We start from the raw sequence: 15062 nt of genomic DNA on the forward strand, positions 1-15062 counted from the left end.
TCATATTGTTCTGAAGGTTATCGAAATATAAGCGATTGACGTCGAGACGTCACAAAGTTTAACATTTTCCATTTTTCAGAAATCTTTCAGAATCTTACAGAGGAATAGCAGGCTAAATGCCCCTGCTAAGCAGAATACTGAATTTATTGAATAAGGAGTGTATTCGAAAAAAATACCTTTTGATTGCATCGATGGATATTGATAACATACACAGTGAAGCTACCTAACAATGTAATGTTCACATGTGCAAATTTTTGTGACGTTCTGTCAAGTGGTTTTTGAGATAGCGTCCAATAAAGAAGTTTTTCGACTTCAATTTTTGGGATTTTCGTGCGCTTTGTGTAGGTATACTTTGAACCACCTTTTTTTTAATCAAGGCTATTTTTGATTCAATATAATTCAAAATTTCTTATTTGGTCGAAGTTGTGACAAATATAGTCCTCCTTCGTTTTAAAAAAAATCATATTTGCCTTTTTATTACTCCACCACAATTTTCGCGTAAAACAGTATATAAACTTTGGCAGCCATTCACCGTTTTGATCGTTATGAAACAATAACTGATTTGCAGCTTACACAGAGCGTCAGCCTTCCCAAGAACTACACATTAATTTTTTCAATTTATACTTTTGTAACTTCCCCTATTGAAATTTTCGGATTGCGCTTGATAATCCTTTCACATGCCTTAACTCCATGGAATCAGTCATTTATACTTTTATTCATATTTTAGCTCATCATTAGATCCTCTAGCATGCGCGGATCTACGGGGGGGAGGGTTGATGGGGGTGATCACCCCCCCAAGCGGAAAAAATAAATCATCATTAAAATGGTCACAAATTTTTTAACTCACTTTATATAACTTTTTCATGTGTCAAAATAACTTAACATTGACATTGCAATTTATACGCATGCATAAGAATTCAATAGCTGCTTAAAAATATGCTTGAATTAAATATGGGAAAGTGGGGTAACGTGGGCCATGGGGAAACGTGGGCCACTTCTAATATCGCAGCTGTGTGTTGAGATAAAAATCCCAATCCAACTGTCATCGTCGTCGCTTTGCGTAAGCATGTTTTTCTATATGTTGTTGACTTATGTACGTATCATATGCTTCTTTTATGAAACTAGCCTAGAAAAATGTACTTACATAATTAAACAAGCACCCGCCAAATTGCATCCGTTCGAGACCTCAAGTACATATATAACAAAAATATGCTCATACGCTTATGATCTTGGTTTTGTCATGTTCTTTCACGTGGAAAAGGAATTTTTGATGAAACATAAATAGGTCACACAAACGCAACCAATTTCCAAATCATTGCCTGTGGGGAATCGTGGGCCACATTTTGTGGGGTATCTTGGGCCACCTATATTTTGGTGTTTTTATACACGTTCAGAACTTAAAATGCGTTATTACTATTTGTAAAGTTTTCTTATGCCAAATGAAGAATTATGAAAAATGTTTTGTCCATCTTTTCTAATGCGATAGAGATGAACAAAAATCTTATATATGGAATTTTGCCGAAACGTTCGCGAGCCAGGTTTTAGGATCTATTCGATCATACACAACTCTCTTTTTAGTTTCCTCATCTGAAAGCGCTTTTAAATAACTAAATGAATTATGAAATTTCAGTTTTGAGTCAACTCATAAACTTTGCACGTTATCTAGTCAATTTGGATTTGGTGGCCCACGTTTCCCCACAGTTTTTCAAAATCCAAAAAAAATAATTTTTTTTAAACAGTCAAAACTTGGGAAATTAATGTATTCAAAAAAAAACAAAAAAATTCCTAATGATACCTCAAAAATGTAGAAAACCTTTCAATTTTTTTTTTCATTTTATCTTTTTTTATAAAGAAGTTATGAAACGAAGAAAAAAAGTGGCCCATGATACCCCACTCTCTCCTACTTATAAACAGTAAGCGCGTGTATAACTTCGTGTTGGCTTCGGGCGTGCGAAAAGGATAAAGCTTGCACCTCACTCTTTAAGGAATTTCCTTAAGCATGACAGTATCCAAACCGACTGAAAGCTATCGCCATTTTCTTTAGATTTCTTATTTTATTTTCTTTGCGCGAGGTTAACGCGGCGCTCATAAAATTAGTCTGTAAACTGACTTCTAATCCGCGATGCCACGTCAATGTTTGACGTTTTGTAGTAAGGAAAAAATGTAAACAAGAAGGTGTAAATTTTCGATGAATTTAAAAATCATTTTACTACGGCTTACTACTTCAGAGATCTCGTAAAAAGTAAGTAGAATCAAGTTTTAGGTCTTCTTCTTGTTTTTTAAATATTTTTGAAAAAATATTGATAGCTACTAAGCGATAAATTGAGTTTCAAATACTGGTGTTTTTCTTCCGATTGAAAACACACCTAAGTATTTTAAAGATTTTTGAATGAAAAAGTGATATTTTTACAAAAACATTCATTCAAAAAAAAATGTTGAAGATATTTGTAAGCTAAATTTACGAAAGTTCTATTTTGAAAAGCATTCTAACAAGGAAAAAACCTGGTTGAAAAAATTGGAATTTTATCCTGTTTTCTATTAACCAAAGTAACAAATTTGATCGTTTTTTTCTGGAATCAATGGAGTGTTTGAGTTGTTTATTATACTGGATGATATTCAAATTGATTTAGATTTTTTATAGATTTATTTGAGGATGTATTTCATTTACCCTTCTGAAATGTCTACTTTTATGTGAGAGTTGTTTGCAAATTTTCCTTTTTTTTTTGTAAAAATCAAATGTATTTCCGTCGGCGTGTCTTGCAAGTACCTTCTCATGACTAAAGATTGCCCAATAATTATGAAAAAATAGCATTAGGAGCTAATTTCCTTTTAATTATATGTCTGTTTTAAAAGCTTGCTTGTCTCTGCTTTCAGAAACATGCATGCAACTGAAGATGACAAGGTTCATCTGTGTGTATGTACATAAATCTGCAACTGAACTATAAAAGCAGTTCGCGAATCTGACCTCCAGAACCCATTAGTCTATGAAATAGAAATAGCTGCTGTTTTAAAGGCTCATCCTCTAAACCTTACTTATTTATTGATGATATCACAAAGCTTAACATTTTAACTAGACACTGGGTACCTCCACCACAATTTTCGTTTCCATACTCCGAGCATTTGAAAAGTCGAAGTGCTGAAAAAAAGGAGTTAATAAAACTGTTCAATTGTTAAATCTTGTTACTGATCCACTGACTTGTTTTTCAAAACTCACAGCAAAAAAAAGTATTCGATAAGATATAAAGAGACGAATCTATTCAGCAGACTTCTTTAATAAAATGAAATATAATTATTAGCAATCTATATTTTATTTGTTAAGATACGTGCTTATTTGTGTTTTAAATGTTTATTTGGTTTAGATTGTTTTTTGATTCACGTCTTTATATTGATATTTTAATGGAACTTCAAGTGAAAATTATGAAATACATTGACGGGTTTCGATAAGTAATGAAGCAGCATACGGTTTAAAATTGGAACTCAAAAGAGAAAATATTTCGATTGAATTTAATTGAAACTTGTTTACATAAATTGCTTTTTTACCGGAATATTGTAATAGTTTCAAAATTAATAAGACGTAGTTTTAACCATAAAACCAGAGATGCTCATTTGAGTAAGTCGAAATTATCCCAACAGATTTTTTTTTATTTGCTTGTCCTCCTAGGGACGGCTGAGACCATTATGGTCCATCTTGCCAAGATTTATTTTTGACTGAAAATAAATAAAGTACGAATTTCAAAATTAAATTTCTTATGAATTTCTTATCTGATAAAAATTAACAAATGGTCATTCCATATCCCTAACCAGATAAAGAAAAACGTAAGTTCAACTTCATACCAGTGTAAAAAAACATTAGTCTGCGTTTTGCCTAAGACTGAGCCAACCACAAACAGATGTAAAGAAATCTTTGAACAAACTTTTTTTTTAATTGTCTTCAACATTATTTACATGTTGCTTAATTCTCTTTATCTTCATCATCAACATTTTGCCTGTCACAGTTTTTGTTTTTCTCAATCACTCAAAAAATGTTGGACATATTTTCTGAAAATTTACAAAATCACCCCCCCTAAGAGCAATCTCTAGATCCGCGCCTGTACTCTAGGACTCCTTAACAATAAGAAAAATCCAGGTCCACTGAAAGAAGGTACTACAAATTCAAACAGCTATGACAAACACTGAACCGGGTTCTTGGCCTTTTTGAATTACTTGAAGTGTCTAGCTTTAGTTTGTAGAACTTCATTTTCCTCCGAAATTAAAGAATTTTGGATTTTATATCGAAACTGGCTGACCCGGTGTGCTTTGCTACACCTTGCAAAAATAAATTAAATTTGCTTAAATTATATAAATTTTAAAGTTTTTTTTATAGGTATCATTTAAAATCAATTTCAACATAAATCAAAAACAACTATTCTAAAATGAGATCTGCCACTGGCGTTAGGAATTTCAATACGAAGAGCATTCAGTAGGAAAAATGTACCTGTTTAGTACGATTGTATCGTCGCAAATGCCTATTTTCCTTGAAAATTATGTGGCACTTCCCAACTGGGATAGCATTTCACTAAAAGCGATCAATGCGCACTCTAGAATCGATATTGCGTACTGCTGGAAAAATTATCCAACAAACGAATTCGAGTATCCATCAGTATGGTCAATGGTGGTACCATATATCAATAGAAATCATTTTTTATTTTCAAATACCCTTCCATGAAAATTTGGTTCCATTTGCTCTAATTGTTCTCGAGATAAGCAATAAAAATCGTATGGAAGCCTCACTTCTCCCTTTATATCTTTTCAATGGGAGAAGGGAGGGGTCTCCAATAATCATAAAAATATTTTTCGGACTTAAATCCATCCCATGCTCAATTTGGTTCCATTTACTCAAACACTTTTCGAGTAATTTAAAAAATAAGAGACGAATCAGCCCGAGGCTGAAAGTCTCTATAATAAAGAAGAAAAAACATTTTTTTTTTAAATGTACGTACAGGAGGAACCTCCTTCCCTCTTCCCATCTCCACACTGTGGAAAGAGAGGAATATCAAAGATCCACCCCATGCCAATTTTGGTTCCTTTAGCTCGATTTGTTCTTCAGTTATACAAAAAAAAAAATGGAAGCCCCCCTCTCCTCTCCTATTTTCCCATAAGGATAAGGGAGGGGTCTCAAGTAATCATTAGAACATTTCTCGTACTCTCATACTACCCTCACATGCCAAATTTGGTTCCATTTGCTTAATTAGTTTTGGAGTTATGCTTATGATGCACAGCCAGATCTTGTCAGCATCCCGGTGAATATTCAAAATGCATTTACTATTCATCTTATCAAGGCCGGGCCCACTGTGCAGTATTGGACGCAGAGACGACTGGAACCAGGGGAGGAAGAAACGTGGACAACAGTACCATACGTTCCCATGTTCATTTGATATTTATTCGTTGGGAACATAGATGCTAAGATATTTCTATGCTCCTTGGTGTTAGGCCTTGCGATTCTTCCTTCAGGGGATGGAAATGAGGTTTTTTTACGTAAAGTCCAAAATATAAAAATACCATAATTAAAGAAATTCTTCTTTAACCATCATACACTGTTTAACTCTGGATCTCTGTACCTTTATCGCAGGTCATCGACCATGGTTATAGCGCCATTGCTCGCTATTGAAAAGATTTGAAAGAGCAGAGAAATTATTAATACAGCACCGAAATCCTTAGAATTTTTCCATTCTAAAAGATTTCACCGCCAAAAGGAATACATACACATATGAACACACATGATATGATAGAATCTTTTTCTTCTTCTTACACCAACACGGCCAAAACTCTTATGCATCCTGGAAAATGAAAAACTTGCGCTCCTCATTTTTCTTTTCAACATAGTGTCTGATACATGGAACATGCATGCACAGTTCCTTAATTAGTTTTGGAGTTAGGTAAAACATTATAAAAGAGGCCCCCTCCCCCTTTTCTATCTCCCTAATGAAAAGAGGCGGGTTACCAAATAATCAAAGAAATACATTTCGTAACCAAATACCCTCCCATGTCAAGTTTGGAACCATTTGATTGATCTTTTCCAGAGTTATGCAAATATTTGTCTTTTGTTTGCGAGACCCCCTCCCCGCATCCTTTTTGCAGGAGAGATCTCAAACCATAATACAAACCTTCCCAGGTCTCCAATACCCCCACCTGTCAAGTTTCACGTAAATCGGTTCAGTAGTTCTCGAGTATATAGAGAACAGACAGACAGTAATCCATTTTTTTATATGACACCCTCAGAGCCAAAGGGGTGTACTTAAGTGACACAATGGTCGATTTTACGTTAATAATTAGAACGGTTTCTCATGTTTAAAATTTTATTTGCTGATTTTTTCAGATTTTTTAAATTATTTTGACATACTTTTACATACGAAAGAAATAAACAATTTTTCGAAAAATATATGGAAAATGGCCAAACACAACAGCTTAAAAACGTGTTTTCTCGAAATAAGCTTCTATGCACTTAAACTCCTTTGGCTCCGGGCCTCACATATAGATTGAAAAATGTATTGAAATTGAGGGTAAAATCAGCCATAACTCCAGAATCCGATTCATATTGTCGCTGGCAACGGTTTGCATGCGTTGAGAGAGAAAAACTTGTGCTCTCTTACATTTTTTCAGTATTTATGAATAAGGTGTCGAATATCGTACAATTCGTATACTCTTATCGGTTAAGCCAGAATTTGAAAATATATATGTATTTGCCTCCACGTGTAACAAAGTTGATGAGAAATGTACCAACAAAAATGTTTGCTAGGATCGAGGGTAAACTCAGCCATAACTCCATTTTCCGAAGCGTTTGGGAGCTCAAACAATCCTCATTCGCATCCTCGGAAAAAAATTCCACAAGACAAGTCTATTTTTGTTCAAAGTTGTCTGGTCCAACTCAGTGTTTTTTTTTCTTAATTGTTTACAAAATATAGGGGAATAAGGGACTAAAAAGACACTAAATTTCTATGTCCAATCGAACTCTCCGGACATTTTCACTAAAAGAATGTATATTTTCAGAGATTTGGTGTATTGAGGAGGGAAGATATTGAATTGCTTTGCGGTTAATACACTTTTTCTCCATTGTGCAGTGAGCTAGTTATATATTCGGCAATTGCTTTTCGAGACTAATCGATGCTAACCTTTCGGATATCGTAAGTGCTTCTGCTTACGAATCCACTCCCTTGAATGTCTCTTCCAGCAGTCATATGTCGGATATATGGTAACTTACGGTGACCTTTTGCTGAAGCCTTAGCCACAACTGCGGAACGACCGTGCACCCAAGGTGGCTACCATACATAAATACAATACTCTATCTGATTGAGTTATAATCATGTTATAATGCAATCAAAGGGTGATAATATTAAGTAATTCTTGCATGGAATTTTCGAAATCTTATTGACATGATTGGAAACAATCCAAGGTTTTACGAGTTTTCATGTAAGCCAAGAGCGAATTTGTTTGCAATATAAGTTATCTATTTTATTTTCTTAGTATTCCGTCTCACGACATGTTAGTGTTGCACTGTTTATTCATGCCACTTTCAACACTTTTCGTTTGCTGAACGTAATATTTCGAATGTGTTCCCGTGTATAAGAATATAACACTAGATTTATCCCATTGAACAATGTCTGTCTGAGCATCCCTTCCGCACTTTCAGAAGTAATTACAGTGATATCACATCTTATCAGGGTCAAAAGAACAGCCCATAATATAAACGCACAATCGACCACAAAACGCTCTCGAGAAGATTTAAGCGGCCATTCAAAACCATTACAGAAAGGTCATTATCACGTAAAATATAAAACGAAATTATTACGCTTGCGGTTTTTGGCGGTGTCCTGCAGATAACGACGCTCCCATTCACAACGGCGGCAATGCTTAACACGCAGGGAAACCTCTTGGCTTCGAATAATATAAAAACCGTTAAGCGGCCCTCGAATGGACGACAGTGTTCCCTAAACCGTCATTAAAACCCGTTCGCGGCGTGGCGTGCGTTTTAATTGTTTTTGATTGTGTTATCCGCTTCCGTTTCCGAGTATCGGCTCTCTGTGAGGGTGTCAGTTCAGAAAAACCTTTTCCTAGAAGCCTAAAAAAAGCCAACTATGCCTGCCTCCAAGAAGAATCTGCTGCTGCTGTACAATCGGCCCCGGGAACCGGTCTTCATGGGCAAAGGAAAGGCCGTGTTTGATGTGCCAGACAACTATCTGACGGATCGGTATCGACCGATTGGACCGGAAATTCAAAACCGATTCGGGGATCAGGCCGAGGAACGCATCACGGTTCGGAGCATTGCGCTGCCGGATTTGCGCATCCCGATGTCCCTGGGCCGGCAGGAGCAGTTTTCGCTGTTCATTCCCCGGCACCGGAAGATCGCGGCCCGGCTGATTGACATCTTCATGGGTGAGTGGACGATTGCATCAATATCTTTTTCCATAGATTCAATCAGATTCTTGTTTAATATTCGAAAAGTGAGGTCCTCAGAGCCAATGGGGCACAAGTTGGGAAACATTAATAATTTAGATTTCCGAGATTTTAAATAAATTTACATCCTTTATTGTTCGATCAAAAAGAACCATTTTCAAAAAAAAATTATTGGAAACGATTCGAAGGACTTCACTGTAGGGATGAGATGAAGGATATGAAGAAAAGAAATCAAATTTAATTAAAAATTAATTAAAATAATAGTTGTATTCAGCAACACTGAAGATAAATAAAATAAAATAAATTTCATTGGCAACGTTTGCTATTCTGGCAACACTAGGCTAACAAACAAAACAAAGTCAGTCATTGATCTATTCTTGTGAGCGACAGACGTGTTTAAGTGAATCTCTGAATTGAGATTCGTAAAATCACGACATACACATTAGGGTGTCCCAAAATTGCATAACTTCTGGGAATCTGGGGGCTCACCCTCAAAATGGTAGATTAGGATGTGCAGAACAAACTTTTGTATGGAGCCGACTGAAAAAAAATATGTTTAGAGGTTCCGCAAGCGCGATCTTTGAAAAAAGTCCACTTTCAAAAGATTTGATTTTTAATAAATTCTGGGTCCAAAAATTTTCATAAAATTTATATATTTTATATTTTTTTAATTTTGTTCGAGTTAAATACTACACGTAAAAAATAAAAAATGAACCAAATTTGAATCAAAATGTAAATCAAGCAAGCTAATTCCAAGAAAAAAAATTTTTTTGGTCCAAAAATTTTGAATTCAACTGACCAAAATGTGTACCAAGCGTAAAATATTTTTGATACCAATGCCATCAAAAGATGCGGATTTTTTGCACTAAAACTTTGCTGAACAAAGCATGTTGTTTGTATCATAGTGTGAAGTGCTATTTACGGTTCAATGCTTAGTAAAAATCACAATTTAGGATATTTTTTATTTAATTTATCAAATTTGTCTTAATATATACCTACTTTAAAATCAAAATACTTGCAAAAAAAAACTTGGATGGTTTAAGGAAGTCATCAGAAGGCCATATGCCATATTTGAGCGGAATCGGACAACAGGAAGGGGTTGCACTGAACCTCAAGTGTGAAAGGGATTCTGAGACATACCCAAGCAACCAAAAGTCACATATTTACTTGAATGAAGGCATTGAAAGTTACATATTGGCTGACAAAGAGAATCAAATGCCCAATTCCCTTTAGTGAACTTTATGTACTCATTAATGAACTTGAAAGTTGCAAAAGTGATTGATATGTACGTTGTATGTGACTTGTTTTGCCCAATTTCCAATAGTGAACTATATGTGCTCATTAACGAACTTGAAAGCTGCAAAAGTGATCTATACGTACGTTATACGGGACTTAAGTCACATAAAGGGCACAAAAGTGCTTAATACGGGATTTGGTAAGTCACATAAAGGGCACAAAAGTGCTCAAACGGGATTTGATAAGTCACAAAAAGAGCATTGATGTGCTTTCAAAATCAAATCACATCTTCGAGTTTTAGTTTCAGTTAGAACAACATCTAGGCGTGGCCTCGTGGTAGCGTGTTCGATTCTCACCACGAAGGTCGGGGTTCGATCCCCAAGCCGGGCAAGTTTTTTTCAATAAGTAGTTATGTACTTGAGTGACCATTCTGATGCGATATATGTAGGAAAGAAGCAATTGAGCAATTTGTCGAGTTTGAAATCCGGCGCGTGGCATCATGGAGGCACCGGTACAGAACACAGTAAATAATCAAGAGAAGGTGATATGAACCGAAGCCAACGGTTCAGTTGAGATAGAGAGAAATTTGTTTGCTCACTTTGCGATTTTTTGGAAGCTGAATTAAGAGGCCGCTGGAAGCTGAATAGAAGATCATTAAGACTTTTTTGGAACTTGAAAGTATCAATAAGAACTTAAATTTTGAGCCGCATAGAACGTACTTCATGTCAATGATGGGGCTGAGTAAGCGTTCTTGTACCTGTTTTATGGAACTTTTGGTTGCTTGGGTAGTGTTCTAAAGAAGCATAAAAAACTGGTTTTTCATCATACATTTTTGTCTTTACCAATCGATTGCTTGATTATGTAGATTTTATTAAAATTTCAATTAAGACTAACATTTCAGCTGAAGTCTGCAACTCGATTGGACTTAAAACAAAAAAGTTATGACTGTTCCAAGATTGTATTTTTGTGGAAAATTGTCCTGTAAAACGCAATGAGTAAAATGTACTCATTGTGTGTTAAACGACAATTTGCCACAAAAATACAATCTTGGAACAGTCATAACTTTTTTTTTCAGTCCAATCAAGTTGCAGTCTTCAGGTGAAATGTTAGTCTTAATTGAAATTTTAATAAAATCTACATAATCAAGCAATCGATTGGTAAAGACAAAAATGTATGATGAAAAACCAGTTTTTTATGCTTCTTTAGAACACTATGTCTCAGAATCCCTTTCACACTTGAGGTTCAGTGCAACCCCTTCCTGTTGTCCGATTCCGCTCAAATATGGCATATGGCCTTCTGATGACTTCCTTAAACCATCCAAGTTTTTTTTTGCAAGTATTTTGATTTTAAAGTAGGTATATATTAAGACAAATTTGATAAATTAAATAAAAAATATCCTAAATTGTGATTTTTACTAAGCATTGAACCGTAAATAGCACTTCACACTATGATACAAACAACATGCTTTGTTCAGCAAAGTTTAAGTGCAAAAAATCCGCATCTTTTGATGGCATTGGTATCAAAAATATTTTACGCTTGGTCAGTTGAATTCAAAATTTTTGGACCAAAAAAATTTTTTTCTTGGAATTAGCTTGCTTGATTTACATTTTGATTCAAATTTGGTTCATTTTTCATTTTTTACTTGTAGTATTTAACTCGAACAAAATTAAAAAAATATAAAATATATGAATTTTATGAAAATTGTTTTGACCCAGAATTTATTTAAAATCAAATCTTTTGAAAGTGGACTTTTTTCAAAGATCGCGCTTGTGGAACCTCTAAATATATTTTTTTTCAGTCGGCCCCATACAAAAGTTTGTTCTGCACATCCTAATCTACCATTTTGAGGGTGAGCCCCCAGATTCCCAGAAGTTATGCAAATTTGGGACACCCTAATACACATCTTTTGATCTGATTGTTGATTGAAAGACTTCATCAAGGGGATTCTTGTGTTCTTGTGCGTCCATGCAATAGTTGATACATTTACGTATGACCTAGAGAATTTTTTATTCACAAACATCTTGTTGATGATGCATCGGCAAATTCTTCACTCAGCCAAAACTTTCCTGCAACATCTTACTTCCTTCCTTCCGCAATCACACGAGCGTAAGGAATTTATTTTCGAACATCAAAAGTAGCAGTTTTCCGGTGACGGTGCTTAGAGGGTGTTGGCGGCAGCGAGGAACACCTGCAAAAGTTATCCTTCAGAAACGTCGTCCCAACTGTAAACGAAACGAAACACTGATCCTTTTCCAACCAGATTTGTCGGATTGCTTGCATTCCCTAGGCTGAAAAGACTGGGAATCTTCAGCAATTGTACGATGATGACGCATGCAACTCAACGATCGTACCACAACTGAACACGAATCAAAAGACCAAACCTCGACAATGCCCAGGAGATCGCCTAGTCTAGCTGAGTTGAATTGGTCCACGATCTTCTCACACTACCAACACAGTGTCCACCGCTGATGAGTACTTTAGTGCTCATAAGTAAACCCACCAGTTCGAGTACAACAGATTTAGCACCCAACACCCAACGCGGGAAAAATCTACAAGCGCTTGGGGTGAAACAATGCAGTTGATCCAGACCATGATCTCCCTCCAGCCTATCGGTCTATTGTTTCGTCACCCATTCTCAGCGAGTGCATCATCATCCATCATCAGAGTATCATCACCGATAAGGACGGGTGATAATGACGGCGAAGACTCTCTGATAAGCGAAAACATCGCGGATGGAACTCCGGAGAGTTCACAATTCGCGGCAGCAGTATCGAGTCGGCGGATTTCGGCGGTATTCGGCAGTTGGATTCGGATCTCCGGTGCACGAAGTTGCATGAAGAACGGCAATCGGCCACTCCAGTTTTTTTGTATATACCTTTTAATTTGTTAGCATGTTAGATTAAGTAAAAGTTGTTAGCTTAAGAATAAATTGTGCAACGTAGTTTGTGTTTCCCTTAAAAAGCTGGATTTGTTATTTGTGCCGCGAATAAATCAACTTTACAAAACCCAAAAAACGTGCATCCTATTGTTGCTTGGCGAACATTCCGTGAACGTGCCCCTGGATAACAAAGGTAGCTACAAGCGGGTCAACGACCTCATCTGTCCACCCGAGGAATTTTTGGTTTGGTACCCCCCGAACATTGGTCCTTCGAACCGGATGTACGGTGGACACCTTGGACGCTAACCCGTGATTTGGACGCTTTTGGCCGGCCATCAAAATTCCGCCATTGGGTATTGTAAGTGCATGCAACAATAGCCCTTTGTACACCGCCATTGCTGGAGGAAAAATCGCGCGCTTGTTCGCATCATCTGGATTCCCGCTTCACTGAACATTTGCGCCCTGAAAAGGTTTCACGTGTAAGTTGAACCCACACTACATATGTTCAGTCGAAGCTTTCTTAAACGGATTCATGCTAACACAACATTCTATTGCAACTTGAACTTTGAACTACCACCGCATGCTGGAGTGAATTGGGACCACTATCTCGAGTATAGTGGAACAATTCTGTTCTGGATTATTGTTGGAAGATCGAATTATCGGATGGTTCGGGAACAACGGAGCACTGAAGCAGCGCAAAATCCTGTTTTGTAAGGTAAATATACTTAACTTCAGTGTATGTTCGGCCGAAGCCATTGGACTTCAAATTCTTACACCCACAATTCCACATTTCTTCCCAACAACACCACCGGAGATCATTATCCCGCTCAGAAACTGGAATTCTGAGCAAATCCGAAAATCGTGAGCCACACCTGGGTGGCATAACCGACGTTTTATTGGTTTCTCGCAACTGGTGCGAGCCTGGATCCATTGGTCACACTCAACCTGGTGCATGCTGCAGGTGTGAATCGGTAATCCGGATCACTCACGGTGATCGAATCGACATCCATCCGCAACTGGTGCGGTTAGTTAATTCCTGGTCATCACATCAACCTTCCATCCGTTTGGCGATTCCGAAGGCGGTATCGAAATCGGTGGTAAATCGTACCTGGTCCCACAACAACTATTGGCACAGTAGAGAAACTGGTTCTCTCAATAATTGACTGCTCGGCTCAGTCATTCAACGAGGTGTTCCTTGGCCCTGCCTACTCTGGTCAGCATCGTCGTAGCGAAGAGGTGGTGCAGCAATATTTTTTCGTAGGTGAGTTAGAAGAATAGTGCTTCTTGTATATGTTCTGCCGAAGTGGACAGCAGAAATACACATTTTAAATAAAATCATCCTCTTCGACTTACTTGCGACGCAATTCCCTGAGCACAACTGTTCGTTAGAACAAACTGACTCAAGTTTGCGAATTCAACCCTGGTTTATCGGTCCCTATTGGAAGACGGAAGTTTGGCCCCCTATACAATTCATTGGTTGGCGCGAATAATTTTTCTGTGGGTAAATATACTTAGGACAGTATATGTCCAGCCGAACTTGGATCTACTATCAGCAACTACACCACCACTTTCCCCCGCACTTCTCGGTTGCCTGTGAGCTGTGACGTCATCAACATGCCTGCGAAGAAAACCATCAAGGAGCCCATCGAAGACACCAAGGTTCCGACGCTGAGGTACTGGACGGTCCGGTTGAGGGAAATCCAAGCTTCCTTCAATGACATCTGGGAATTTGTAGAGGGTTTCACAGATAATACTACTGCAGCTATGGTCGAAGTTAGGTTGTCCGCTATCGATGAACTTTGGGAAAAATTCTGCGAGGTACTGGTCGAGATCAAATCCCACGACGACTTTGCGGGCGATGAAACGGGTTTCGACAACGAGCGGAAGGAGTTCAGCAATCGCTATTATTTTGCGAAATCCTTCTTGCTGGATAGGGTTAAGGCTTCGAATGATTCTACGGTTCTGGACAACTCAAGTCGCGTTGCAGATTTATCAGCTCAAGGTGGTTTAGATCACGTCCGCCTGCCGCAGATAAAGCTTCAGAGCTTCGACGGAAACATCGACGACTGGTTGAGCTTCCGGGACCTCTACACTTCTCTCATCCACTGGAAACAGGAACTTCCAGATGTAGAGAAGTTCCACTACTTAAAAGGTTGTTTATTGGGGGAGCCGAAGGCCATGATCGACCCCCTGAAAATTACGAAAGCCAATTACCAGGTGGCTTGGGAAATGCTCTTGAAACGCTATAACAATAGCAAGCAGTTGAAAAAGCGTCAAATCCAATCGCTTTTCAAACTGCCCACTCTCACCAAGGAATCGGTCGGCGAATTGCATGTTCTGGTTGAAGGTTTCGAACGCATCGTGAACACTTTAGACCAGGTGGTTCAATCCTCCGATTACAAGGATCTTTTGCTGGTTAATTTCTTGGTTTCGCGTTTGGATCCCATAACACATAGAGCGTGGGAAGAGAGTTCAGCAGCGGCAGAACAGGACACCTTGCAGGAACTAACTGAATTTC

The 15062-nt window shown here is 37.6% G+C and overlaps 2 protein-coding genes across 2 annotated transcripts in view; one reads left to right on the forward strand and one right to left on the reverse strand.

Moving 5' to 3' along the window:
- The window catches only part of LOC129737563 (tachykinin-like peptides receptor 86C), a 264810-nt gene that overhangs the window by 123737 nt on the left and 126011 nt on the right, over positions 1 to 15062 (reverse strand). The window lies entirely within an intron of this gene.
- Positions 7970 to 15062, forward strand: part of LOC129737551 (phenoloxidase 2) — a 43993-nt gene continuing 36900 nt past the window's right edge. The window contains exon 1 of the mRNA XM_055728715.1: positions 7970 to 8409. Within this exon, the coding sequence (XP_055584690.1) occupies positions 8112 to 8409 (298 nt within the window). The 5' untranslated portion in view covers positions 7970 to 8111. The remainder of the gene's footprint in view (positions 8410 to 15062) is intronic.

This window comes from Uranotaenia lowii, chromosome 1 (genome assembly GCF_029784155.1).
Source record: "Uranotaenia lowii strain MFRU-FL chromosome 1, ASM2978415v1, whole genome shotgun sequence".
In the NCBI taxonomy this organism is placed as follows: domain Eukaryota; kingdom Metazoa; phylum Arthropoda; class Insecta; order Diptera; family Culicidae; genus Uranotaenia; species Uranotaenia lowii.